This window comes from Carlito syrichta, unplaced genomic scaffold, assembly GCF_000164805.1.
Source record: "Carlito syrichta isolate Samal-C Ts95f unplaced genomic scaffold, Tarsius_syrichta-2.0.1 Scaffold153948, whole genome shotgun sequence".
Lineage (NCBI taxonomy): Eukaryota > Metazoa > Chordata > Mammalia > Primates > Tarsiidae > Carlito > Carlito syrichta.
This window is the reverse complement of record NW_007098044.1, coordinates 122,472-149,209: the sequence shown is the minus strand read 5'-3', so window position 1 is coordinate 149,209 and position 26,738 is coordinate 122,472. Positions and strand designations below refer to the sequence as shown.

Sequence of the window (26,738 nt, the reverse complement as noted above, 5' to 3'; positions counted from 1 at the left end):
AGAAAGGAGAGCTCTGAGATTGGTGAAGAGGTGGAGGGAGGGGGGAGCCAAAAGGAGCAAAGTTTGGCAGGCTTCAAAAGGAATCGGTTGTGGAAATAAGTGGTCAAGTGAGAGTGGCTTGCTGGAAAGGTTAGTTGTGTAGACTGAAGGTAGGCCAGGTGAGGACAGGCTGAGCTCCTTAGAGGCCAAATTCAAGAGCTGGAACGTGGCCTTCTTGATAATGGGGAACTATTTTAAGATCCAAGAATGGCATAATGAAATTGGAATTCTGTGAAAATTACCCAGCCTTTGGGATAACACATGACCAAAGAGACAGAGTCTAGAGGCCAGATGGAATTAGGTGGTGGTTTCAGGAACACAGGCATGGGTTCAGAAGAACTTGGTTGGCCTAAGCCTCTGACTGAGTGAGTTATTCATTTGGAGCCATTCAAAACCGATTGAAATGTCAACCCATCTTCAAAGAAGGCTTCTAGAAATACAGCATAAAGCTATCCCTGATTGCACATAAGAACTGACTCGTTGAAAGAACTGGTTTAATTCATGGGCTTTGTGAAGTTTGCTACAACTTTGATAAGCATGAAAGACAGCAGTTCCTGTTCTTCCTTGACCAAGGTCTGGTTGATTCTGCTGCATTTTAGAGAGACATCATCTGAGGATGCAGTCTGAGCTCTGCTCCGGAGCTGGTCAGTCTTCTGGTCTCAGTGGGTGTGGTAGCATATGAGTTCTGACTCTGCTATAGATTGGGCATCTCGAATGCGAAAGTCTGAAGTGCTCAAAATCCAGAACTTTTTGAGCGCCAGCCTGACGCCACAAGTGCAGAATGTCACCTGACCCTAGGTGAGTGGTCGCAGCCAAAATTCGGTCAAAACTTTGTTTCAGGCACAAAATGATGTAAAATAAGGAATAGAATTACCTTCAGGATATATGTATAAGGTGTACAGTCCCTCAGTGTTCACAGGAGATTGGTTCTGAGACCACCCCTCACCCCAGTACCAAAATTCCAGGATACCGAAGTCCTGCAGTTGGTGGAATTTGAGAATACAAAAACCAGCCCTTCATATCCATGGGATCTACATCCCATGAATACTGTATTTTTGATTCATAGTTGATTGAATCCAAGTTGGTTTGGTTAAATCTGAGAATGTGAACCCAAGAATATCAAGGGCTAACTGTATGTGAAACATAAATTAATTTTGTGCTTTGACTTGGGTCCCATCCTAAGATATCTTACTTATATGCAAATATTAAAAAAATCTGAAACAGTTCTGGTCCCAAGCATTTAGAATAAGGATACTCAGCGTGTACTTGCTGTGTTACTCTTCCACACTGAGCTTTAGTCTCCTTAGTTGTGCAACAGGGATAAATGCACAATAATTTCTACGTTGTGGGGGATGTGAGGAGTAAATACAGTGAATACATGCAAACCATTTAGAACACCTACAAAAGTTGAATCACAGGAGCTTACTGTTTTGGGGGATCTAAAATGAATATTGGCAGTTTCCTATGGTTCGAGTAAATACTCAGCACATATTGGTTACTGTCATCTGTGTGGTGGCACCTGGTAAATGTTTGTCAGACAAGTGGCAGAGGGCACAAGGACACAGCCTCCACAGCCGTCCCTGCCCTCCCCCGGCTTATTCTAGTTTCCTTGCCTGCCCCGTTCCCTCCTATCTCGGAATCTCTGGAGCTGGGCACATCTCTCACTGCTGCCACCCTCCCCTGGGGACCACACAGAGTACCCTGCTCCTCTCTCTTTACCAGCCAGAGCCTGGAAACACCCATCTCTTTTCCTGACACACATAACTGACTGGAATGTTCAAAAAGATAATTTAACAGAGAAGCTAAGAGAACATTTTACCCCCACCCCACCCCCAAGAACATTTTTTTAAAGTACAAGAACACCTGGTTACAAATGAAAAAGAGAGCATTAGAAAAAGAAAAAAGTCTGAAAGTTAGACAAAGATGCTGAAACTAATAGCTTGAGGCAAGAATTGAACTGGCAGTACTTCTCGGCTCATGGGATCCTCATACCCTCCCAGAACCTACTTCTAGTCTAACTTCTCGTAAGGGCCACCCTTGTGTCTCCTCTGGCTCTGCTCAGTAAAGCTCCCCTGGCCTCTGTTTGCAATGTCACCGCAGTCATGAGAAGAAAAAAAAGTTGTTGCCTCTGTGGCCTTCAAGAGTTCCTTCCTGAGCGTCTGACCATTGGCATTGACCTGTGCCTCTCCAAAGGTCTCTGCGTCTGATCTGGGAACTCCTGTCCTCCGTCCTCCGTCCCGCAGGCCCTTGGGATGCCGTCCACCCTCTTCTCCTTGTCAGTTTTCTTTATTGGAACCATATACGCTAGCAAGATGGCTGTGAAGAGTGTTTCTACCCTTTTGTGATAGGAGGGTGCAATGCCTGTGCCAGCATTTTCTGAAAAATGTTAGGGCCCTCAGCCAGCCCTTTCCTGTTTCAAAGGCAAGCTCCACTCCCTGAGCTGCCCACTTAGTTACTGTTTCCTGTTGGAGGGACACCCTCAGCTCTCAGCTCTCTCACACAGCAAAGACGACAGACATATCCTGAATAATTGAACTCAAATAACCCTCCCTCTTTATTTTTCTAGACCAGTCCCTGGTTACTCATCACTCAGGTATTTCTAAGGGAGGGATAGAATTCTCCATAGACCACTAATTACACACTTACAGTACTTGATGTTTTATTTTTGCAGTAGCATGTAGTAGGTTTTTAAAAGTATAAAACATAAAGAAGCAAGGCAGTTCATAATTACTGCTTAGTTAGCCATGATTCTTTAAAAAATAAAAATAAAAGTACATAATAGGAAAACTAAAACAGTTTAGAAAAGTATAAAATTTTATTCCTACCATTGTAGTCCCCTGCCCTAAGATAATCGCTACTACTGTCTTCTTGTAAATCTTCAGAAAATAAAATTTATAAGTATATATGCATACTTCTCTATTGCTGCTCTGAGTAGCACTAATGCATTATATGATGCTATTTGCCTATAAAACACTTCCTTAAAAATGATTAATGTGCATACACCAATCTATAATAGTTCATTCTCATTTTGCCCACCCTAAAGATATCTTATGTACTCAGCCAATCAGAAGAGGTACTGTGTATATGACATTCTTGGCTGAGTGTTAGTTTTCCCATTCAGAAAAACTCTCATCCAATGAGTGCTTTCTCATGTAATCCCAAATCGACTGTATTCTGCAGAATATGTGCTTACTCCGTGTGCCCCCTCTTCCTGCCATTTAGTTTGCATTTTAACCAATAGTTTTGCCCTAGAACAGATGACAAAAACTGTACAAGTATTTTACTGAACCTGCTATAAAGACGTGAATGAACAATATCTTACTAGATGTTAAAATCCAGTTTTACAGGAGTTCTTGCCCCTTTTAATTCAATGGTTAAGGAGAGAAAGGATTAAAAAGAGGTTCTAGCCAGGAGAGCTAGGCAAAATGTGAAATAAAAGGCATCCAGACTGGAAAAGAAATGTAAAGCTATATTTGTGGACTACATAATCTTATATAAAGTAAGTTGTCCCCTACATACAAACCTTCAAGTTGCACACTTTTAAGTATGCAAATGTGCATTCACATGTCCAATCATGTGTCTGGTGCACATTGCCACAGGCATGCCTCCTCTACAAGTAGTTGTGCTTTTGTGTACTTTGCAGTACTGTGTAGAGTACAGTAGTGCAGTATCTTTATTTCTTTTTTTTTTTTTTTGAGTTGGAGTTTCACTCTGTCACCCAGACTGGAGTGCAGTGGCCGCTCCTGGCCACCGCAGCCTCAACCTGCTGGGCTCTGGCGATCCTTCCACCTCAGCATTCCGGGTAGCTGGAACTACAGGTGTGCGCTACCATGCCCGGCTAGTTTTTGATTTATTGTAGAGACGAGGTCTCGCCAAGTTCCCCAGGTGGGTCTCAAACCCGCGAGCTCGGGCAATCCACTCGCCTCGGCCTCCCAAAGTTCTAGGATTACAGGCTGAGCCACCGAGCCCAGCCTAGTATCTTTATTTTAAGCCCAGTTCATGTCTTTCTTGTTCATGAGCTGCCAGCCTCTCGATACCAGCTGTTGTATTATGCTATACTACTACTGTACTTTTCAAGGTACTGTACTAAAAAATTAAAAATGTTTTCTTCATTTTTGTGTGCTTGTTTTTTATGTATTATTTGTGTGAAAAGTATTATAAACCTATTACATTACAGTACTATATAGCCAATTATATTAGTTAGGTACCTAGGCTAACTTTGTTGGACTTACAAACATGCTTTTAGAACAGAATTTGTTCGTATGTAGGGGACTTACTGTAGATAAAATCCTAGGAATTCTCCAAAAAAAAAAAAAATTATTAGAGCTAATAAGCGAGTTCAGTCAAGTTACAAGATACAAGATCAATACACAAAAATTAACTTTGTTTCTATACACTATGAATAATCAGAAAATTAAAAGGAAAAATTTATTTGCAGTAGCATGAAAGATGATAATGTATTTAGGAATAAAGTTAACAAAATAATTACAACACTTGTAAACTGGAAACTATAAAACACTGTTGAATGAAATTAAATAAGATCTAAATAAATGGAAAAACATCTTGTGTTAATGGATTGGAAAACTTGGTATTTTTAAGATGACAAGACTCTCTAGACTGATGTATAGATCCAATGTAATTTCTATCAAAATCTCAGTTTTTTTTTCAGAAATGGACAAACTGATTCTAAATTTCATATGGAAATAGAAGGGACCCAGATAGGCAAAACAATCTTTAAAAAGAGCAAAGTTGGAAGACTCACACTTCTTAATTTCAAAACTTATTACAAAGCTACAATAATCAAAACAGTATGGCACTGGCATTTAGAACAATGGACTAAGACTGGTTAATTTTATTGAAATAAATAAAACCCTTACTTTTATGGTCAATTGGTTTTGACAAGGGTGCCAAGACCGTTTACTGGTCTTGCTGCAAATGGTACGGGAACTACATATTCATATGCAAAAGAATGAAATTAGACCTTCTGCTTCACTCAGCATACAAAAATTAATTCAAAATGGATCAAAGACTTATATATAGGAGCTAAAACTATGAAATCAATAGAAAAAATATAAATTTAAATCTTCATGATCTTGGATTAGGCAACAATTTCTTAGATATGGCACCAAAAGCATAAGCAACCAAAAGGAAAGAGAATTGATAAATTGGACTTCATCAAAATTAAACACTTTTGTGCTGCAAAGGACTCCTTCAAGAAAGTAAAAAGACAACTTACAGAATTGGAGATAATATTAGCAAATCATATATCTGATAAGGGACTTATAATCAGAATATATAAAGAACTTTTACATATCAACAGTAAAAAGACAACCCCATTTAAAAAGGGTCAAAGCAGACCAGACGTGGTGGCTCATGCCTGTCATCCCAGCACTTTGGGAGGCAGAGGTGAAGGAATTGCCTGAGCCCAGGAGTTTGTCACCACCCGTGCAACTTGCTGAGACAGTTACTACCGTAAATCAAAAATATTAACCAGTGTGGTGGCACACACCTATAGTCCCAGCAATTTGGAAAGTTGAGGTGGAAGGATCACCTAAGCCCAGCAGGTCGAGGCTGCAGTGGCCATGCCTGTGCCAATGTACTCCAGCCTGGGCCATACAGTGGAACTCCGACTAAAAAGAGAAAAAGAAAAAGAAAAAAGCTTAAGCATATAAATGGTCAAAGGATCGAAATAAACACTTCTCCAAAGACAGTATACAGGTGGCCAATAAGCACATGAAAAGATACTCCCCATTATTGTCTGTCAGGGAAATACAAATCACAACTGCAGTGAGACACCACTTTACACCCACTAGGATGGCTATGTGAAAAAGACATAATAACAAGTATTTGTGAGGTGCTGGAGGAATAGAAACCTTTGTATACTGCTTGTAGGAATGTAAAATGGTGCAGCTGAGCGGGGCTCGGTGGCTCAGACTGTAATCCCGCGCTTTGGGAGGCTGAGGTGAGTGGATTGCCTGAGCCTGTGGGTTCAAGACCCGCCTGGGCAACTTGACAAGACCTCATCTCTACAAGAAATCAAAAAAATAAGCCGGGCATGGTAGTGCGCGCCTAGTAGTTCCAGCTACTTGGAAGGCTGAGGTGGAAGGATCACCGGAGCCCAGTCGGTCGAGGCTTCGGTGACCGGGAGTGTGCCACTGCACTCCAGTCTGGGCGACAGAGTGTGACTCCGACTGAAAAAACAAAACAAACAAACAAAAAATGGTGCAGCTGCTTTGAAAACAGTCTGACAGTCCCTCAAAAGGGTGGAGATAGAGTTCCCATACAACCCTGCAGTTCCACTCCTAGGCGTATACCCAAGAGAAACAAAAACATAAATCTATACAAAAACTTGCACACAAATGTTCATACCAGCATCACTCATAGTCATACAAAAATGAAACAACTCAAATATTTGTCCATCAACAGATGAATGGATAATCAAAGTGTAGTCTATCCACACATTGGAGTATTGATCAGCCATAAACAGGAATGGAGTACTGATACTTGCTGCAACATAGATGCACCCTGAAAACGTTATGCTCTGCGGAAGAATCTAGACACAAAAGGCTGTGTCTGGAACTGTCCAGAATAGGCAAATCCATAGAGATAAGGAGTAGATTAATGGTTGTCAGGGGGTAGGGAGATGTGGGGAGGAGGATTGGGTGTGACTGCGGCACGTATAAGATCTCTTTTTGGGGTGAGGAAAATGTTTTAAAGTTGATTATGGTGATGGTTGCACAACCTTATGGATGTACTAAAAACCATTATGTGTGAATTACATACCGATTTAAGTTAAAAGGGAGAGATTGATGGAAGCTCTCTGATGTTCTCTGCCATCTTATGACATCGCCGTAGCCTAGTAGGGTTGACCAGCAATTGTCTGAAGGAGAGATGGGAGAAGTAGTCACGGCAGGAGGCAACCAGTGGCTTCAGGGCACTGGGTGAGACCCAAGGAGCCATTTCCAGAGTTGGGTGCCAGGAAGATGTGATGATTCACTTCCAAGAAAGCATCCCTCAAGTACAAGTGTATACACCCAAGTTTGTGTATTCATTTTTTCCACCCCATGCTCTACCTTCCGCTTTCCTCTTAATAACATAATCCTGGCTATTGTTCCATTGCCAACACGTGGAGACACATTCACTGCTGCAAATATTCTCCGGGTTGAACATTCTATTGCGAATCTGCTGAACATTTGCTAACTACTGGATGTCTTGGTAATTTCTAGTTTTTTGGTTTTACAAACAGTGCTGTGGTGAATGGTCTTACACTTATTATGAGCGCACTGCACATGAAATAGAAGACCTAAATAGTCCACGGTCACCAACAAGACTGAGACCAGACCTGCTCTCCCAACCACTCGTCCCGTTGGCATCTTGGTGTGTGTGCGGCTGCAAACCAAGCAGGCCTTCCACCCCCTGCCACAGGCTGTACTGTCCTCCACAGGAGGGAAAAGTCCTTCTCCAGCTCCCACGGACCATCTGCTCCTCCTTGAGTCATAGGATGAGGCGATCCTTCCCATTATCTCAGCACACAGCCCTGCACATGCTGTTGGTGTCCAAAACGTGCTTCCAGCCTCCTCTTGTTAGATGAAGCCAGTGTTTGTCTCATTTGCCTCTTTCCGGAAGAAGTCGTGATTTTTTTTTTTTTTTTTTATGCAGCACAGAAAAAGTTTTCCATTTTTATTCTTTCTACTTTTGCCTCCTGTAACTTTCAAGTTCTCTGTATCCCTGTGTTCTAAATGTGTGTGGCAGACCGACAGCCTGAATTGCATCGTGATCACCTTAACCCTGAATAGAGTGAGAGGCTCCTTTGAACACGGCTTGTGGGGATGCCAGCCTCAGCATATTGCTTGTCTCTTTCTTCCTCCTCTCCCCAAATATAACAAAGTACAGTAAAAGCCTTGTATTGCTTGGATCCTACACTCTATGTTGATGCTGTCCCCCAATCTATGCTTAAAAAAAATCTGTGCAAAATAATTGGTTGAGGTTCCTCTAAACAATTTTAGGTTTTGTTTTTTAAATAAAAATCACCTTTGATGCTGATTTAGTGAGGCCAGAACTATACAGCAAATATATTGACTTCACTGGAATGACTGAATAATATTTTTCTTCTAAATGCTACAGCTTAAATATATCCTGGACTATATGATCTCTTAAAAAATCATAGGTATTTGAGTCATAAAGGACCTGAAAAGTGATTTTGCCTAACTGTCATGTCCCTGACTGACGGCCACCCAGCTTCTTTCTGAGTATCTCCAAGATCCAGGTCTCATTGCTCCAGCAAACAGCATATTCCAGTGGGAGCAGCCTGGTTCTTAGAATGGCCTTCCTTGGGCTGAAGTTTGCCTCCTGTAACTTCTGCCTGGGCCTCTTAGCTCTTGTCTCCAGAGCAGCACAGAATATACCTTGCTCCCACCAAAACAAGCCACATATCTGAAGACAATTTTCTCTCTTATCTTGACCGATAGGCCATGTTCTTTTGAATGAACTTGCCACGCGTACTGCGTGATTGGGAGAACATTTGCCGCCTTGGACTTGGTCTGTGGTTGTTCTGTGTGTTGACAGTGGTCTTCTCCAGATGTGACACCTGAACCGAGCACAGCACTTGTGGAGGTTATACCTGTAGAATACAGTGGAACTTCCATTGCTTTCCTTGATCTGGAGCATCCAGAAAAGAAAGGAAGCACATGGGATTCGTTCACATGTTTGCCGTATTTCATTTTTAAACCCAGTAGCAGACACCTTGCCATTCCAAGTCCCATCCGTTCTTCCTCCCTAGCAGCGTCCTCCGATGGCTGCCAAAATGCCACACGCTGTTGCAAGGACTCCGTGATACTGCATCGAATCCCCCAAGCGGCCGTATGAGACAGGTACTGGCGCCAGAGCACCATCTTCTCCCCCCCCGCCATGTGACAGATGAGGAAGCAGGTGTCTCCTCACAGCGAGCGAGTGGCCGCTGGAGCGAAAGCAGAGCCCGGCTGCTAACCACCGCTCTCCCCCTTGTCTTGTACCCCGCTCCCTGAGTACTTCCCATGACACCCTTTCCTCCTATTAATCTGGCTACCATCATGCTCATTGTGTCTGAAGCCACAGCAGTCACCTGCTGCATGTTGAGCTTTGGGACAATTTTATATACTACATGTTTTTCATAGGTCAGCCGTTCGTGTTCAAAACCTATTTGTCTCTATTAGATATTATTCTGTTATTAATGGAATGCACCTTTCAGCCCGTGCTTGCCGTTCTTGATGCTGTTAATCAACCAGCTACCCTCCCAGCGTCAGCTCGGAGGCAGATTTGTGAAGCCAGTTAATTGCCATTCCGTGGCTCAGCCCTAAGGACCTCCCTCCAGCTTATAGCAGATCATGCATCCATACCTTTGGAGTTCTGGTTTTCAGCCTTCTGTGATGCTGTGAAACACCTCTGCACGCTGGCTGTCACTTGCTCACCGCCACGTCGATTCGACAGCGGCCTTGCAGAAGTCAGGATGCCCCAGTGAGTTTCTGGAATTGGCCCTCGGAATTCCATTCTGGCTCCTTTTGTTTATCATTTTCCCCTCTTGGGACTCACAGACTATCTGTTCAAGAACCTCATCAGGGATTTTACCTCTTCGGCTCTTATCTCTGCAAATCAGAATAGCGTCATCCTCCCTCCATCAGCCTTCTTCCCTCTGTCTCTGTGGTTTGATCCCCTGGAGATCTGTGAAGCTTCAGAGCCACGGCCTGTCCTTCCCCCTGGGCCTGGAGTGGGAGCGCCTCTTAAGGATGCAGGAGCCCTCCACCCATACCAAGCCCCAACGCCCACATGATGAGGCTTGTTCTACCACGGGGTGCCAGAACGCCTTTCTCCTTGCTGGGAAAGTGGAAGCAAAGCGGGAGTCAGTGGTTCTGCTCTTCCTGTCACCTCTTGACCCCGGTCTTCCTTATGCTCCCAACATCCCGTCAGGTGCCCTTTTGATTGTCTTCGGCATCTCCACTAGCCTCAGCTTATCCTGAAGTTTTGCCTTCCTGACTACACTTTTACAGCTGCCTAGCTCTCTTGTGTGCAGTTTGGGCTCTTCCTTTGCCCAGCATCCCCTTGCAGCTTTTGTCTGTGGATCTGAAAACCACCCCGAGCAGAAATGCCCTGTGTGTCTCCATTTTCCTCTTCGTCTCCTTTGAAAATGTGTTCAGATCATCTTTTGCCTGTTGAATGTGGCAATATAGTGCTCAGACTGTTGTATTCATGTGTTCCTCCTTTTTTCTTCACTTGGGGTTTTGTTTCTCAGAGAAGAATTTCTGATTTATGACCGTTCAAGACCTGAGGACACTTTTGGCTTTGCGATGATGCTCATTGCTTTTCAAAGTTTCGTCTTTCATTTTCCTACCTGATCAACATGTGTGGAGTTTGCTTTTTCCACAGTTCTGCTAACTACAGAGTCTCTCTTCGTCACCTTTGGCAGCTGGCCTCTCCTTCTATGGGTACTGATCACTGGCCCCTGTCACTCTCAAAATATACCTTCTTCGAGACAAAATATACCTTCTTCGTCTTCCTGGGGATCCTCCTTCTGTCTTAAATCATCTGAGCAATTGCCTTTTTCAACACCAGAGTAAGATCCTGCTGTGTCTGCCACAGGATAATGGTCCCAGTGGGGAAACCCTTCGTGCCAGAGAGCTGTTAAATCCATTTTGGAAAGCACATAGACAATCACACTTGCCAACTACCAGTAGCTTTGATACAATACAGATTATTAGTTAAAGGTTCACTCACAACCTTTTGTCCAGCTCCCTCTGGTAGCACTGCACATGCTGGTCAGTGGCAGGTGTGTGTTATTCACAGTTTATGGTGGAGACATTGTCACAGAAAATTGGTGGAGAAGAGAACATTCTTTTACTTTCAATCATTCTGCCTTCATTTTTTATCCAGCGCACTTTTCACAGACTGGTGTAGACAGGTGGGGGAGGTGAGTGTTACTAGAACGTTCAGTGACACTCAAAATTTGTTGTTTGTTTGTATGTTTGCGTTTTCTGTTTTTGTCTGAGTCAGAGTCTCACATTACTACACAGGCTGGAGTGCAGTGGCAGGATCATGGCTCACCACAGCCTTGACCTCCTGGGCTCAGGCAATTCTTCCTCCTCAGCCTCCAGAGTAGCTGGAACCACAAGTACATGCCACCAAGCCCAGTTAATTTCTTTTCTTTTTTTTGGTAGAGACGAGGTCTTGCTTTGTTGCTCAGGCTAGTCTTGAACGCCTGGGCTCAAGCAATCCTTCTGTCTCAGCCTCCCAAAGTGTTAGGATTATAGGCATGAGCCACTGTGCCTGGCCTTTTTTCTGTTGAGAAGGAGGCACAGAGCAAACTTAAAGACCAACACTTACAGAGTTTGTGCCCCAAATCAGCAATCTCACAGAGGGAAGGTATGTGATGTCTTTTTTAAGGCCCTTTTTATTTTGAAATAATTTTAGACTCACAAGAAGTTACCAGAGTAGTAGGGTGAGTTCCTGTGTCTCCTCCCCAGCTTCTCACAATGATAGCATCTCACATGGAAGACAATAGTGTGATGCCTTTTTAATGTCTTTCTTTGCCTGTCAGAGAAAGGTTTTACTGACCTGACCTGAACCCCAATAAGAATACATTTTTATGATAGCAACAACATTTATATGGGACCTACTAAATGCCAAGAGGAACCCTGGCTGAGTACTCTTAGATGCCACAACAGCCCAGTGAGGTACCAAAGTAACCATCCCTGCCTCCTTTTTATAGATGAGTGAACTGGGCTTCACAGGTCCACAGTCAAGATCCTATGGCAGAGTCAAGATTCATGGCCCAGCTCTTCACCGGTGTACCGTGCTGTTCCCCTCTGGGGCTCAGATGGGTACTGGGAGGTCAGTTTCAGCACAAGGCTGATACTTAACTCATTACTGCAGGGTAAGGGAAGTCTTCTCTAGCCGTCAGACCTCGTGGGGCAGCTGCGACTGGCAGACAGGCTGGGATGTTGAGATGCGAATTCGTTCCCTCCTGTTTCCTTTCTGGGATCCTTAGTCCCTGGATCCAGTGCGGCAGGGTGAGTTTGCAGATGAAGATATCTCATGGCTCTCATACTGACCGCCAGGCGTATGAGACAGAGCTTGCTGGCAGGTGGCCAGTCTGGGCTGGGGCAGAGCTGGAGTGTTCAGGCTGACATGCCAGAGGCCCTTTCACAGGTCTGTCCCAAATCCCACCCTTGGTGATCATCCTGTAGGATGGATCCTTCCTTCAGGAGGCTCGATTCCAAATCAAATCGCGGTGTGTCACATATCATGACTGCCAGCCCGTTCTTTAAATATCCACGTGGCTTCTGTGAGAGCGGTGGAAAAGAAAGGCACGGGGAAGAGAAAGGTCACCTCGGTCTCGGTCCTTCCGTTTGGTGCCGGGTATGACAGACACCAAGGGCACTTCAGCCCAAACGACCTCCGTCAGTTGATCTCTTGCATTCCATGTCTTCCAGCCAAGGCAATAATAAGTGCTGGAGTGTCATGCCTGAGACGATGACCACTTCTGCGCTTACAGAACGCTTTCGCATTATGTGAGCCTCGTCACATACTCACCGGTGAGGAAACTGAGCTCCAGGGAGGGTCAGCACCTTGTCCAAGGTTCTCCACTTAGACCTGACCAAGGTGGGGGCCTGCATCTCAGAGAGGCACCAGAAGGCAGCAAGGACTTTGGTGTCCTGTCGACCTGAGTCCCTGCCTCAACTCTGCCACTAACCAGCTCTGGTTTTCTCCAGGCCTCACTTTCTTCAGCTTTTAAATGGGCACAATCACCACACTTGCCCCTCTCTGGGTTCTTACAAGGGCAGAGGACATGATGCATAGGAAGAGCTTGGCAGAGCACCTGGCACAGAGGATAATCAGAAGTGTTAGCTGTTAGTGCTAGAATCATTCTCCAGTCATTGGAAATGAATCTGGTTACAGCTCATGCAACAGTAAAGCAATGTTGAATTAAACAAATTGTAGCTATTTTTCACACACAGGAGTCAGAAGGCAGATAGTCCCAGGCTGGCCAGGAGCTGAATGATGCTGTCAAATACCATTCGCCTTCTTACATCCCATTCTACTTTCTGTAGTATCTTGGTTTGCTGCCTCATGGTTCCAAGGTGGCTACTGCAGCTCCATCCACCATCCACATCTGGGGGAAAGAGGTACAGTAGCAGCCATATTTTCCCCTTTTGTAAGGAAAGCAAAAGCTTCCCCAGAACCCACCACCAGTCCCAGAAGACACCTGCTGTTGTCTCTCTGGCCTGGACTAAGTCCCCTGGCTACCCATAGCTGCAAGGGACCCTTGGAAAATGAGTACATAGCTCTTTAAAGTTCATCGTGCAGGTGACAAGGAGGGAGGTAGATGAGAATGGGAATAGATTGAGCCAGTTGGATTTGCCTTAGCCCACCCTACCTCTTACATTGTTGTTTAAAAAAATATTTCATTGGTCCTCAGGTGAGTAGGGCTTAGTTAATCCTATTCACATGTTCATGACACATGAGCAACAAAGTCTCTTTTCTGGACTAACTCCCTTTTATTCTCACAAACTGTTCTGTTTCGTGTACGTCTTTTCTGAACTTTTTAATTGAAATAAACATACACAAATCATTACTAGTGGCTCGAAGGATTTTCTCTGTTTATCCTCATGAAAGCACATTCTGATCAATATATAGAACATTCCCAGCATCTCAGAAACCTTCCTGTTTTCCCTCTTTCTGTCAATACTCCCTCCCAAAGGTCACCGTTATTCTGATCTCCATCGCCCTGCGTCCATTTTGCCCACTCTTGGATTTCACCGAAATGGATTATACATTTGTGCGTGTTCCTGACGGCATGTGGCAGTGGCTCGTCTCCTGCCACTCCTGTACCTTGTCTCTCGTACACAGACCAGGATGAGTGGCCTTGTGAAAACCAGAGTGGCACAGATATGGAAGGTTGCCGTCTTCACCGGTGGAGTGTCTTTTCCTGCGAAGAATCACCTGCTTTGCAGAGCTCGCCTGGCACTGCTCTCTCCGGCACTGAGTCTACTTAGAAAGGAATCTCTTGGGGACTTGTGTGTGGGCTTTGGATGCTGTCAGCATAAAAGAATTTCCTTGAGCACTTCTTCATTTGGAGCTGGTAGAAGAGGAGAGTAAGAGAGGATGCTTGTGAGAGGGACATTTTTAGGCAAAGGAGAAAACAGCAGCTGAAGGTGTCATTAGGAGCTGGAACCTGGAGGCCAGGCTTCTGAGCAGAGATTTAAATCATCCTTCCATGCTCTTCGCCTTCCAGGAGCCTCAGTTTAGGGCTCAAAGGCGTAAGAGACTCACTGCAGCTCTGTTTCTCTCGGGGCTGGGCAACCCTTTTGAGTTCAGACTGATTCTTGGGAAGTCTTCTCCCCCTGGCCTGTGGGTGATGGGCTTGCCTCGTCCAAGCTAGTGTGGCTTTCTCATGAAAACATATCACTCCAGGACAAACTTGAGAGCAGACGAAGAAAGTTTATTTTTTTCAAAGGAATCTTAAATGAGAATGAAGTAGAATAGTGATTCTCATAAGTGTGGTCATGTAGGCAAGTTAGGCATCAAGAAGAAAAATAGAAACTCTGCAGTTGGCTCTATGATGGGTTGTCATCTTCCTTCCCTGAGGTGTCTGCTGATTCTATACCTTGTGGCTGTGGGGATAATGTGCTGGGATATTCAGCTAAGACTTAATCAGGGACCCTGCATGCTAGAATAGCATACTTATAAAGTTCATCGAGTCATTTCTATATCCCTAGTCCCTACTAGGGACTTCGTTATGTATCATTTCAGTTATTCTTGACAGGACCTGAGAAGGTAGGTCGGATTATTACCATTTTACGAGTGAGCAAATGGAGTGTTGGAGAATTTAAGTAACCTGCCAGTAAGTGGCAGGTAATAAGAAATAAGACTGATATTCAAAACTAAGTCTCAGATTCCAAAGGCTGTGTACCTTCTTCAACACCACATGGCCTTTATAAAATCAGTCCCTGCCTTTCTGATGTGCTAGCCCTCTTCTTGACTTCCCCATCTCAGTGTTTGTCCAATAAGTGCCTGGTTTTAGCACAACTGAAAACTGCAAATGCCGTGTCATTTATTTTGATTTTAGGGAGTCATTGAAACTTCACTGTGCCACAGTACACAACTCTTTACTAGATAGCTCAAAGATCTGTTTATATTTTATTAAGGAATTTTTAATATTTGAAACCATAGAGCATGGTGGGAAAGACCCTGATGGATAATAGAGACTGGAAACTAGTTTCAGTCCTAGTGTCACCATAAATCAAAACGAGCCATAGGCCTTGAGTGTAGACCTAACTTCTCTGTGCCTCAGTTTCCCTCACTTGAGAAATGAAGAGATTGAAGTATGTGACTACTAATGTCCCCATTTGTTCCATAAACATGAGCTTTTGTGGCTGTTTTGTTTTTGTTTTTGTGATTCTAAAATGCTTTCAGAGTAGCCTTAATTATCAAATGCAAATTCAGAGAAGTGGATAACATGGAGGCTTTCAAAAAGTTTTGAAAAAGAAATTAGTTCTTTACTCTTTCAAATAAAGCTACATTTTCCATTGCATCTCCTAGTCCACCATTTATACCAAAAAAGATATGGTTCTTCAATAATTCATATTGGAGCCTAGATTCCTTGAGGGTCTGGCAGGCTTTAATTTTGGATAAGATGATGTAAAATATTGCCAATGACCAACCCCAGGTTCCCAACCCAAATATAAATCCCTCCTTGTTCAGCACATGAATATACAGTGTAAACTGCTTTAAATTATAGCTGGTATTATTAAATAGAATTAAGATGCTATTGAGCAATTCTGAAAATAAGAAATAAGATGATATCATGTTCTAGTTAGTTAAGAATATGCGATACTTAAAGAAATTATTATTACGCCATTTTAGACCCAGTAAAGAAAAAACAGGCCACGTGAGTGACTCAGGAGCGTCTGTCATCAAACACGGACTCAACCCAGAGAAGATTTTCATGCAGGTGCATTATATAAAGGTAAGTGCATCGATGGTAGAAGCTGGTTATGATGGTGCATTTTCTTAGGTTGTACGGTCACACAATGAAGATTAGTAACACGACTGAGGCAAAACTAAACAGCCATCTGACTGGGCAGATATCTTAAGTGTCCAATAGTTAAAACCCTTCATATCCACAAAGGGTGACTGTTAGGAAAGCATGAGTCCAAGGCCTTGAAACACTCCCTGCTATGGACCTCCTGTCTTCCTGCCTCCTGTGAGCTTTGAGGAACAGAACCTTCATGTTGCTGCCAGGCTCCAGCTGGAAGACAGGAGGAAGAAGGAAGTCTTTGAAGTGGTGAAGGCCTTTCCTGGTGGCTGAAGCAGGGAGGAGCTGGGCCTTTTCCCTGTTAGTCCATGATGGCCATCCAGGCTTCAGGTGCGCCACGTCATACCAGAGATGGTGGTAAAATTAGCAAAAGAGTTGAAAATGAAATAATTTGCAGGCCCAGACTTCCTGGTCAGAATATGAAGGGCAGCCTGGGACAGGTAAGACAGTACTGTCTAGGTGTGCAGGTATACTAGTGGGTTAGTTAGGGTTGACTGCATAAGCATTTTTGTGACGAACCCATGACAGCCATCTTTGTTTTCTGTGTCTCTCCTTCCTTTCTTCTAGGGCTACTTCCTTCTTCGATTCCTTGCCGAAAGACTTGGAGAGGAAACCTATTTTTCATTTTTAAGAAAATTTGTGCACACATTTCATGGGCAGCTGATACTTTCCCAGGTAATCTATGGGTCCTCATAAGTCTGTGATACACAATGGGAGGGGGTATGACACGTGAGCATCAGATTGTGCCAGTATGAAAGAGCAGAGGAAAGATTTGCAATTTCATGTAGTTGGGAAAATAAGAAGTTAATAAGATGGACACCGGGAAGTGTTCTTTCAGGGAGGGTGATCTCCCTATGGTGTTGGAGAAGCTGTAATCCAAAGCTGCCTTGTACACAGTGATGAGGATAGCTTCAATGACCCTGAAAACAAAAACAGAACGCTTCTGTGGTTCCCTGCATCTGGACTTACATTGGCAAGGTTGTCTCCTTCTTACCCTTTAGTCTCGACTTCAATGCCACAGCCTCAGGGTCATCCCAGTTGAACAGATGTGCACCCAGACTCTGGTGCTCCACCTCCTGGACCTTTCCAATGCTGTCATTGTCGTTGCCATTATCTAGAATTTCATCTTCATTTGTGGGGTGTTTTCTTTCTCTCTCCTTCACTCTATGTATAAGCTCAACAAGGCCATCCTGTGCCTTATTTCATCAGTGCTTAGGACATGATTGGCACACAGTAGGCATACCATAAGTAGTTGATAAATAGGTTACTAACAAGATACACTGAAATATGCAGACAGCCCAGCCACAGACCTCTCAGAAAGGTACCGTGTCAGCTCGTACGGTTGTGAAGTCAAGCAGCACACAGCATGGAAGTTAGCAGAGTGAGAGGCTCTGAAAATGGTGCTCAAAACTGAGAGAGAATAAATAATGCGTTCTTTTCATGAATTGGACTTTTTTTTTTTTTTTTGGAGTTGGAGTCTCACTCCGTCGCCCAGACTGGAGTACAGTGGCCGCTCCCGGCCACCGCAGCCTCAACCCGCTGGGCTCCGGCGATCCTTCCGCCTCAGCCTTCCGAGTCGCTGGAACTACAAGTGCGCGCTACTACGCCCAGCTAATTTTTTGATTTATTGTAGAGATGAGGTCTCGCCAAGGTCAGGCAATCCATTCACCTCGGCCTCCCAAAGCGCGGGATTACAGGCTGAGCCACCGAGCCCGGCTATGAATTGGATATTTTTTATTTTTGATGTGTAATGATTGTACTCATATACAGTTGTGAGTCACATTATCTACATGATAGATATGAAGGTTGTGTATGTATGATCTGAACATATGGCGAGAATAACTTGAGTGTAACAAGACTAGGCGGTGATCCCTTGCTTCCACACTCTTATTCTTTTTGTGTAGGGGGCAGGGGGAGTTCATCCTAAGCATGTTGTTGGAAAGCAGTTTGAAAACTCGTTTAGATATTTATATTTGTATTCTTGGTTGACTGGTTCGTCCAAATTCCTATGGCTTGAAAACACTTTCCCCAAGATGCTGCGGTATGGAGCGAGTGCCCAGTGTTCGCTGTGATTCCTGCTTCCCATGAAGCTCTTCCTGCTCCCTCGGCCAGACCATTCAGTTCTCCTTTCGCTGATCTCTTTTGAAGAATGCCTTTATTGTTTTTCGTGTTAACTTTATTGAGATAAAATCCACATACCATTGCATTTACCCTTTAAAAGCGTACCAGTCATTTGTTTATAGTGTATTCACAAGGTTGTTCAACTATCACCGTTGTCTAATTTTAGAACATTTGGATCCAACCTAAGCAGTAACTGTCTCCCCCCACCCCCCCGCCCTAGGCTACAGCTAATCTACTTTCTGTCTCTATGGATTGGCCTATTCTGGACATTTCATATACATGAGTCACATAATATGAGACCTCTTATTGTTGTCTGACTTTTTTTCACTTAACATAATGTTTTCAAGATTCATGTAGTATATACCAGTACTCATTCCTCTTTAATTTTTATTTATGTTTAATTGTGATTGAGATATACATAGCATGAAATTTACCATTTTAGCCATTTTTAAGTGTGGTGTTCAGAACAGTCACTATTTTTTTGTGTGTGTGTCGGACTCTCACTCTGTCACCCAGACTGGAGTGCAGTGGCCGCTCCCGGCCACCGCAGCCTCGACCTGCTGGACTCTGGCGATCCTTCCTCCTCAGCCTTCCAAGTAGCTGGAATTACAGGCGTGCGCTACCACACCCAGCTAATTTTTGATTTATTGTAGAGATGAAGTCTCGTCAAGTTGCCCAGGAAGGTCTTGAACCTGCGGGCTCAGGGAATTCACCCACCTCGGCCTCCCAAAGTGCTGGGATTACAGGCTGAGCCACCGAGCCCGGACTATTTTTTTTTTTTTACAACTATCATTAGAACATATCCATCTCCAGAACAATTTCATTTTTCCAAACTGTAACTGTGAACACATTAAACAATATATCCCCATTCTTCCCTACCACTATTCCTGGGCAAACCCCATTCTACTTTCTGTGTCTATGAATATGACTACTCTAGGTACCTCATATAAACAGAACCATACAATATTTGTCCTTTTTTTATTTATTGTAGAGATGAGGTCTCGCTAAGTTACCTAGGCGGGTCTCGAACCCGCGGGCTCAGGCAATTCACTCACCTCAGCCTCCCAAGGCGCGGGATTACAGGCTGAGCCACCGAACCCGACTCCACTTCATTTTTTTATATGTGAATATTCAGTTGTCTCGTAACCAAGTGTTGAAAAGACTATTCCTTCCTGTTTTTGAATTGTCTTGGTACCCTTGCCAAAAATAAATTGACCATTGATGTAAGGATTTATTTCTGAACTTTCGATTATATTCCATTGATCACTTATGCCAGTACTACCCTAATGCCAGTACCATACTGTCTTGTTTACTGTAGCTTTGTGTTAAGTTTGAAAATCATTGCTCTTTCAACTGGTACATATTCATTATTTAAGCAATGCAGGAAAGTACAAAGAGGAATACAAAACATTATTCAAAATCCCGCCACTTAGAAATACCTGTAATTAATATTACATGAATATCATTCCAGAAATCACACTTTCTATTTCTCTCTTTGTTATACATGATGTGTATACAAGTATCTGTGTGTGTATGTGTATATGGTATATGTGTGTGCATACATGTACAGATAGATGTCACTAGACAGAAATAATATTATAAAAATAGTATATGTTTTTTAATCAAACATTATACATTTTATTTTACTTGAATTTAAGAAATTAAAGGGAAGATGGAAGAACTTTCTGAACTTAAGGAAAATGTAAGAGAACTCATTTTCTAAAAGATTCTTCTATGATTAAGAAACATTATGAGTCATGCTCCATGGTTCAGCCTGTAATCCCTCGCTTTTGGGAGGCTGAGGTGAGTGGATTGCCTGAGCCCGCGGCTTCGAGACCTGCCTGGGCAGTGAGACCTCATCTCTGCAATAAATCAAAAAATCAGCCAGGTGTGGTAGCGCGCGCCTGGTAGTTCAGGCTACTTGGAAGGCTGAGGCGGGAGGATTGCCGGAGCCCAGCAGGTCGAGGCTGTGGTGGCCGGGAGCATGCCCCTGCACTCCAGTCTGGGCGACAGAGTGAGATTCCAACTCAAAAAAAGAAAAAAGGAAATATTATTATAAAAAAATAAGAAGTTGACATTTTTTTTCTCTTTACCTATATATTTTGTTTTTAGAAAGCATAAGTTTATTAACGACTATAAAATATGAGGGAGGAATTCACACTTCTACTACTTTCCCCTAATTCTAAGTTTTCCTTAATTATTAATTTTATTTATTAAGGTTTATTTCATTACAGTATGTACTGTAACTATAGTTTTCACAGTTGTATAGTCTTAGCTTAGTATTTATTGGATTTCGGTATTCACCACCAGTTATTTTACCATGCGTATATGTTCATGAATGTGTGTGTTTTATTTTATTTTATTTTATTTTATTTTATTTATTTATTTATTTATTTTTTTGAGTTGGAGTCTCACTCTGTCGCCCAGACTGGAGTGCAGTGGCAGCTCCCGGCCACCGCAGCCTCAACCTGCTGGGCTCCGGCGATCCTTTCACCTCAGCCTTCCAAGTAGCCGGAATTACAGGCATGCGCTACCACGCCCGGCTGATTTTTTTGATTTATTGTAGGGATGAGGTCTTGCTGCCCAGGCGGGTCTCGAACCCGCGGGCTCAGGCAATCCACTCACCTCAGCCTCCCAAAGGCGCGGGATTATAGGCTGAGCCACTGAGCCCGGCAGTGTATTTTATTTTTATTCAACTCTTTGTTGACTGAATTTCATTATCAAATTGATTTTCAAGTTGCAGACTCACAGATTCTGTGATTTCTGAGTTCTTACTGCCTAGAATACTTATTTGTTGTCTTTATATTTGAATTATAAATTTGCTGGGTATAATAAATAGTCTTGGGTCACATTTTCATTCCCTCAGAACTTTATAGACATTGCTCAACTGCCTTCTACCATAAATCCTGCTGTGGAAATGTTTGAAGTCAGTCTACTTTTCTACCTTTATACTGCTTAGGCGACAGAAGAATATTTTCTTTATCTTTGAAACTTAATACTTTAATCAGAAAATTACTTGGTGTCTATGATCGTGGATCAGTTATTTTCCCTGGAAAATAATATGCATTTTTATTTTTAGTCTTCTTTCAGTGAGATTATCTTAAATTGTATCTTTGAACACATTTTTCCCCTCTTGCAGGGTTCTGAATTTCAAGATTACCAGTTATCCTTGTGTTATATCATCTTTGTCCTCTATACCTGTTATTTTCTAATGGCTTTTATCTTTTTCTTCTTTGTAACCTGTGCTTATCTCAAGCAACTCCTTTATTATTGCTGTTATTTTCCTTAACGTCTGTTCTTTTCCTTACTGTTTCTATTTTATTGATGCTTCTATACTGGTATTATCTTGGTCCTTAATTTATTTCCTTTGCATTGAAATCTCTGTCTTCCTCTCATGTTGTTTTTCATTTTGTCTTTGAGCTTTCATTTTACTGAATTTATGATCTTTTTATTGTTAACTTATTTTGTAGTGTGAAGCATTCAGAAAGAATTTTCTTCTACTCCTTGGATTATGCTTTCTTCAAGTCTAGATTCCTTGTCTTTTAGATGTTATGCGTCTTTCTTTCTGTCTCTCCTTATGTGAGTGGCTGTTGTATTAGTTTTCATTCTCAGCATGTGTAGCACAGTCCAACCTTTTATTTATTCTCATATGTGTTGGAACATTATCCGTGGTTCCTTTTCCAACTCATCTTAGGCCTGTTTTTCTTCCCGTCTGCACTACAGTTTGAAACTTGAATGTTACATATGGAAGGAGAGGAGGGTATGAGCTCTATTGGAGTTGTATACAGACTTTGTGGGAAGAATTTGGCTCTGTTACTCTTGAAAACTTGTTAAATGTCCCTTTCCAAGATTCTTGTGACCTAATATGAGTGTAGCTTTTTCCACTTCAGGTACCCTCTCAATTAATATTGTTCCTCCAGTTCAGGTTGGAGCCTAGGGCATATACAGTTCATTCTGCCGTCATCCTCACTTGTTTATTTCCCGTGTTTGGCTCATCTCCTGCCAGCAAACGTTTCCAGTTCCTCCACAGTCATAAAAGAAGAAAGATAAAGATAGTTCTGTTTCTTTCCAAATTTATGGATATTTGTGAGAATTTGTAGGATCTGGGCAGTTCATCAGTACTATTACTGCGAAGTTTGTGGTTGTGTTGATGCAGAGGGAGAGTTGGGAGCTGTGAACCGTGGCTTTTTTTCCTTTGGTTGCCTCCTTTTGAAGTTTATGACATGAGGCTGTACTTCTTTCCTTTCTGGATGCCGCTGTCACGTTTTCATTAATTAATTAAAAAAAAAAAATTTTTGAGTCGGAGTCTCACTCTGTCGCCCAGGCTGGAGTGCAGCGGGACTCTCACGGCCACTGCAGCCTCCACCCGCTGGGCTCCGGCGAGCCTTCCGCCTCAGCCTTCCAAGTAGCTGGAACTACAGGCGCGCGCCCCCACGCCTGGCCGACTTTTTGACTTATTGCAGCGATGCAGTCTTGCCCAATGGTCCAGGCCGATCTCGCACCCGTGGGCTCAGGTAGCCCTCTCGCCTCAGCCTCCCAAAGTGCTGGGATTATAGGCATGAGCCACCGTGCTCGGCCAAGTTTTTATTAATTGTTTAAAAATTCTGTGTTTTTGTTGACATTGCTAATTAGTTGTAGATGAGGAAGGGCTGTGATCCAGTTTCTTTACTCAGAAGTCCCTCAGTTTCTTTTTTTCTCAGTTTACTTCTTAATCCTTTTTTCTTTCTTTCTTTCTTTCTTTTTTTTTTTTCAGTCGGAGTCTCACTCTGTCGCCCAGACTGGAGTGCGGTGGCCGCTCCCGGCCACTGCAGCCTCGACCTGCTGGGCTCCGGCGATCCTTCCGCCTCAGCCTTCCGAGTAGCTGGAACTACAGGCGCGCGCTGCCACGCCCGGCTGATTTTTTGATTTATTGTAAAGATGAGGGCTCGCCAAGTTGCCCAGGTGGGTCTCGAACCTGCTGGCTCAGGCAGTCCACTCACCTCAGCCTCCCAAGGCGCGGGATTACAGGCTGAGCCACAGAGCCCGGCCCCAAGTTTGCTTTCTTACACCATGACTCTTTTCTTTCTTTCTTTTTTTTTTTTGAGTTGGAGTCTCACTCTGTTGCCCAGACTGGAGTGCCGTGGCCGCTCCCGGCCACTGCAGCCTTGACCTGCCGGGCTCTGGCGATCCTTCCGCCTCAGCCTTCCCAGTAGCTGGAATTACAGGTGCGCGCTACCACCTCTGGCTCATTTTTTGATTTATTGTCGAGATGAGGTCTCACCAAGTTGCCCAGGCGGGTCTTGAACCCGTGGGCTCAGGCAATCCACTCACCTCAGCCTCCCAAAGGCACAGGATTACAGGCTGAGCCACCGAGCCCAGCTAATCCTTTTTTCTTCAAACACTCTACCTGTCCAGCATTTCAGTATTATTGTCTTTCCATTCCCCACTAAAACTAAATCTTGAGTGTAGCAGTGACGTCTTCTTGACAATTTCATTTCTTTTCATTTCTTACGCTGCCAATCCTGTTTATTTTTCCTCTCCTACCTCCCCCTCCCCGTGGCTATGTTAATTATTCATAAAATGTTTGACAGAAATTGCTAGTCCTGTGTAATTATCAGGGTGGCATTAGTTTATCCAGTAGAATCTGCACACACCTGCTTTTTGTTGAATACTTTCACCAGAACTAAAAAATAATCACCAAATTACTCATGTGCCACAATCAGCGTTCGTTTTTTTTAAAAAATTAAACTGCTTAATTTAGTGTTGTTAGGTATTAATCAAAACAAACTGTTTGGGACTGACCTGATTAGCATACAGATTATTAGGAGAATAGAAAAAAATATTCTCAAGGATTGTTTTCTAACTGAAGTGTGGGCTTGTAACCACTGCCAAGGATCTAGATAAAAGTTCCTCTCAGTCCTCTCTCAAAATCAGTATATATATATATATTTGGCTTTGGTTTTAATTTGTTTTCAGACATACTGCAGAGGTGACAAACTGAGACCCCTCCTATTTGTTGCTAGCTGACTTTCTCAATAGTCCTAGAATCAGCCATGAAGGAAAGGTCCTCTCGTTGAAATAAAATTTATAAGTTGACTTCACAAAACTGACAACGTGCTAAAGGGAAGAGTGAAGACAGGTGAAAGCTCTAAGAGGTGACAAAGGAAGACATAATCATGAGACACTTTTCTTTTTATTTTATTCTATTGTGGGGAGGGGGGAAAAGCTCCTGTCCCAGGATCCCTCCAGGAGCATTTGCCAATTTGTGAAAAGAACCAGGAAAAGTCGTGTTTCGAGGTTAAAGACTGAGTCTATGAATAGGGTAAGAAGGGCCACTTGGGTTGATTCCATCAATAGGTGGCACAGAAACTTCCTGGGCGAGACCGAGTGTCTCCTTGAACTGGTTGGAGTACAGAACAGAAGAATAGATGGCACTGTAGAAAGACATCCTGTAGCCTGTGGAAACACAGGAGCCCCCCCCCATAATCTTAGAGATGCCCAAGGTGTGAGGTTTTTGTGATCTGCTAGGCTTGTCATCCCAGTGCGGGCTGGCAGCCTTTCGCTAACTGCTGTGTTGCCTGCAATCTTAGCTCTGAGTAGGAAGAAGAAAATGCTCCAGAATGGTGACCGGGCAGAAGGCAGGACAACCACCTCTTAGAAACAGAAGCAAGGCTTCCTGGGGCTCTCCTGCACTTGTCCTGTTTCCGTGCCCGATTCTGGATCCTTGTGCTTTGCAACCCTGTAAAGAAGGATCCAAGCCGGGCTCAGTGGCTCAGCCTGTAATCCTGCACCTTGGGAGGCTGAGGTGAGTGGATTGCCTGAGCCCGCGGGTTCGAGACCCGCCTGGGCAACGTGGCCAGACCTCATCTCTATGATAAATCAAAAAATTAGCCGGGCGTGGTAGCACGCGCCTGTAGTTCCAGCTACTGGGAAGGTTGAGGCAGAAGGATCGCCGGAGCCCAGCATGGCGAGGCTGCGGTGGCCGGGAGCATGCCACTGTACTCTAGTCTGGGTGACAGAGTGAGACTCCAACTCAAAAAATAAAAATAAAAAGAAGGATCCAGACTGGGCTTGGTGGCTCAGCCTGTCATCCCAGCACTTTGGGAGGCCGAGGCGAGTGGATTGCCTGAGCCCCTGGTTCAAGACCAACCCAGGCAACTTGGCAAGACCTCGCCTCTACAACAAATCAAAAATTAGCCGGGCTTGGTAGTGCGTGCCTATAGTTCTGGCTACTTGAAAGGCTGGGGCGGAAGGATCACCAGAGCCCAGCAGGTCGACACTGGGGTGGCTGTGAGGGTGCCACTGAACTCCAGCCTGGGCGACAGTGTGAGACTCCAACTCAAAAAAAAAGGATTCAGTTATAATTGGAAAATGCAAAAGGGCAGAATTGAGGTTAACTCTGAATCTCCTGCTTCTCATGCAATTAAATCTTCCCCCGTATCACCGACTTAATGTGATTCCCCCCCCATATAATTGAGCATAAATTATCAGGCCAAATGGGATAAGTTGGTATAGGCTATCAGGAGATAATGAAGTGAAATTGGTAAGAAGTTACAATTACAGTACTTGAGTTTTTATGAACCAGAAATCCTATCAAACCATTGAGAAAATAACGTACAAAGTAATCTATCAATATATTGGATTTGAAAAATAATCTATTAACATATTAGGTTGTGGATAAATGAATTTCTAATTCAACTTTTTTGCAAAATAACTTTTTAAATGATACAAATAATAACATTAAGAACCTCAAGCAAAATTAATTCTTTGCATTCTGAATACTATTCTTGTTTCTTTTGGTATTATTCCTTATATAGTCACTGCAGGGTCAAGGAAGGATTTTGGTTGTGAGGCATTAGTTAGTTTGGGCTTGTCCCCTCCTCCATTTTCTTTGCCTGGTCCATTTTTTAAACATGTGTTTTCTTATCATTTGTATTGTTACTTTAGGGGAAACAGCAATAAACAAGTAAAGTCTTAGAAGGAGAACAGAGGTTGCGAGAAATACATTTTTCATCAATGTTCTTGATAGGGATACTTTGCCTCTGGAGAAAAGGACCATAACCATCCACAAACACATGGAAAGGGGACGGCTGGCTTCACTAGTGTAGTGATAGCTATACGTCTGTGATGACAGAAGAAGAACACCTTGTCATACAAATTATTTGCAGGCTTCTCTTCTTCTGTAATTCTATCTGTTTTGTAATATGAAGATCCATGCTGCTGCTCCTAACTCACAGTCTCAAGTTGAAAGCATCCCATCCGAGCCCTGTGTCGACTCTGTATTTGCAGGCTTGCTTCTGTTCTTCTCATCTGTCGTACCTGGGCTTACCCTTTAAAGGACCCATTTTAAAAGACTATTTTCTATCTGTTGAAAGAAAAACTTCAAGTATAGGTCTTATTCGTTGCTCAAGATCATCAAATTCCAAGAAAATTAAATATTGTTCTTGTTTCATGGTCTATGTTTGTCCAAAATGTAACTTATCAAACCTTCAAATGACAAAAGATTGACACTAGAGCTACCCATTTAGCAAAT

At 43.3% G+C, this 26,738-nt stretch overlaps 1 protein-coding gene across 1 annotated transcript in view; it reads left to right on the top strand.

Moving 5' to 3' along the window:
• The window catches only part of CUNH9orf3 (chromosome unknown C9orf3 homolog), a 306,444-nt gene that overhangs the window by 159,983 nt on the left and 119,723 nt on the right, over positions 1-26,738 (top strand). The window contains exons 6-7 of the mRNA XM_008050889.1: positions 15,934-16,036; positions 16,673-16,780. Of these exons, the coding sequence (XP_008049080.1) occupies positions 15,934-16,036; positions 16,673-16,780 (211 nt within the window). The remainder of the gene's footprint in view (positions 1-15,933; positions 16,037-16,672; positions 16,781-26,738) is intronic.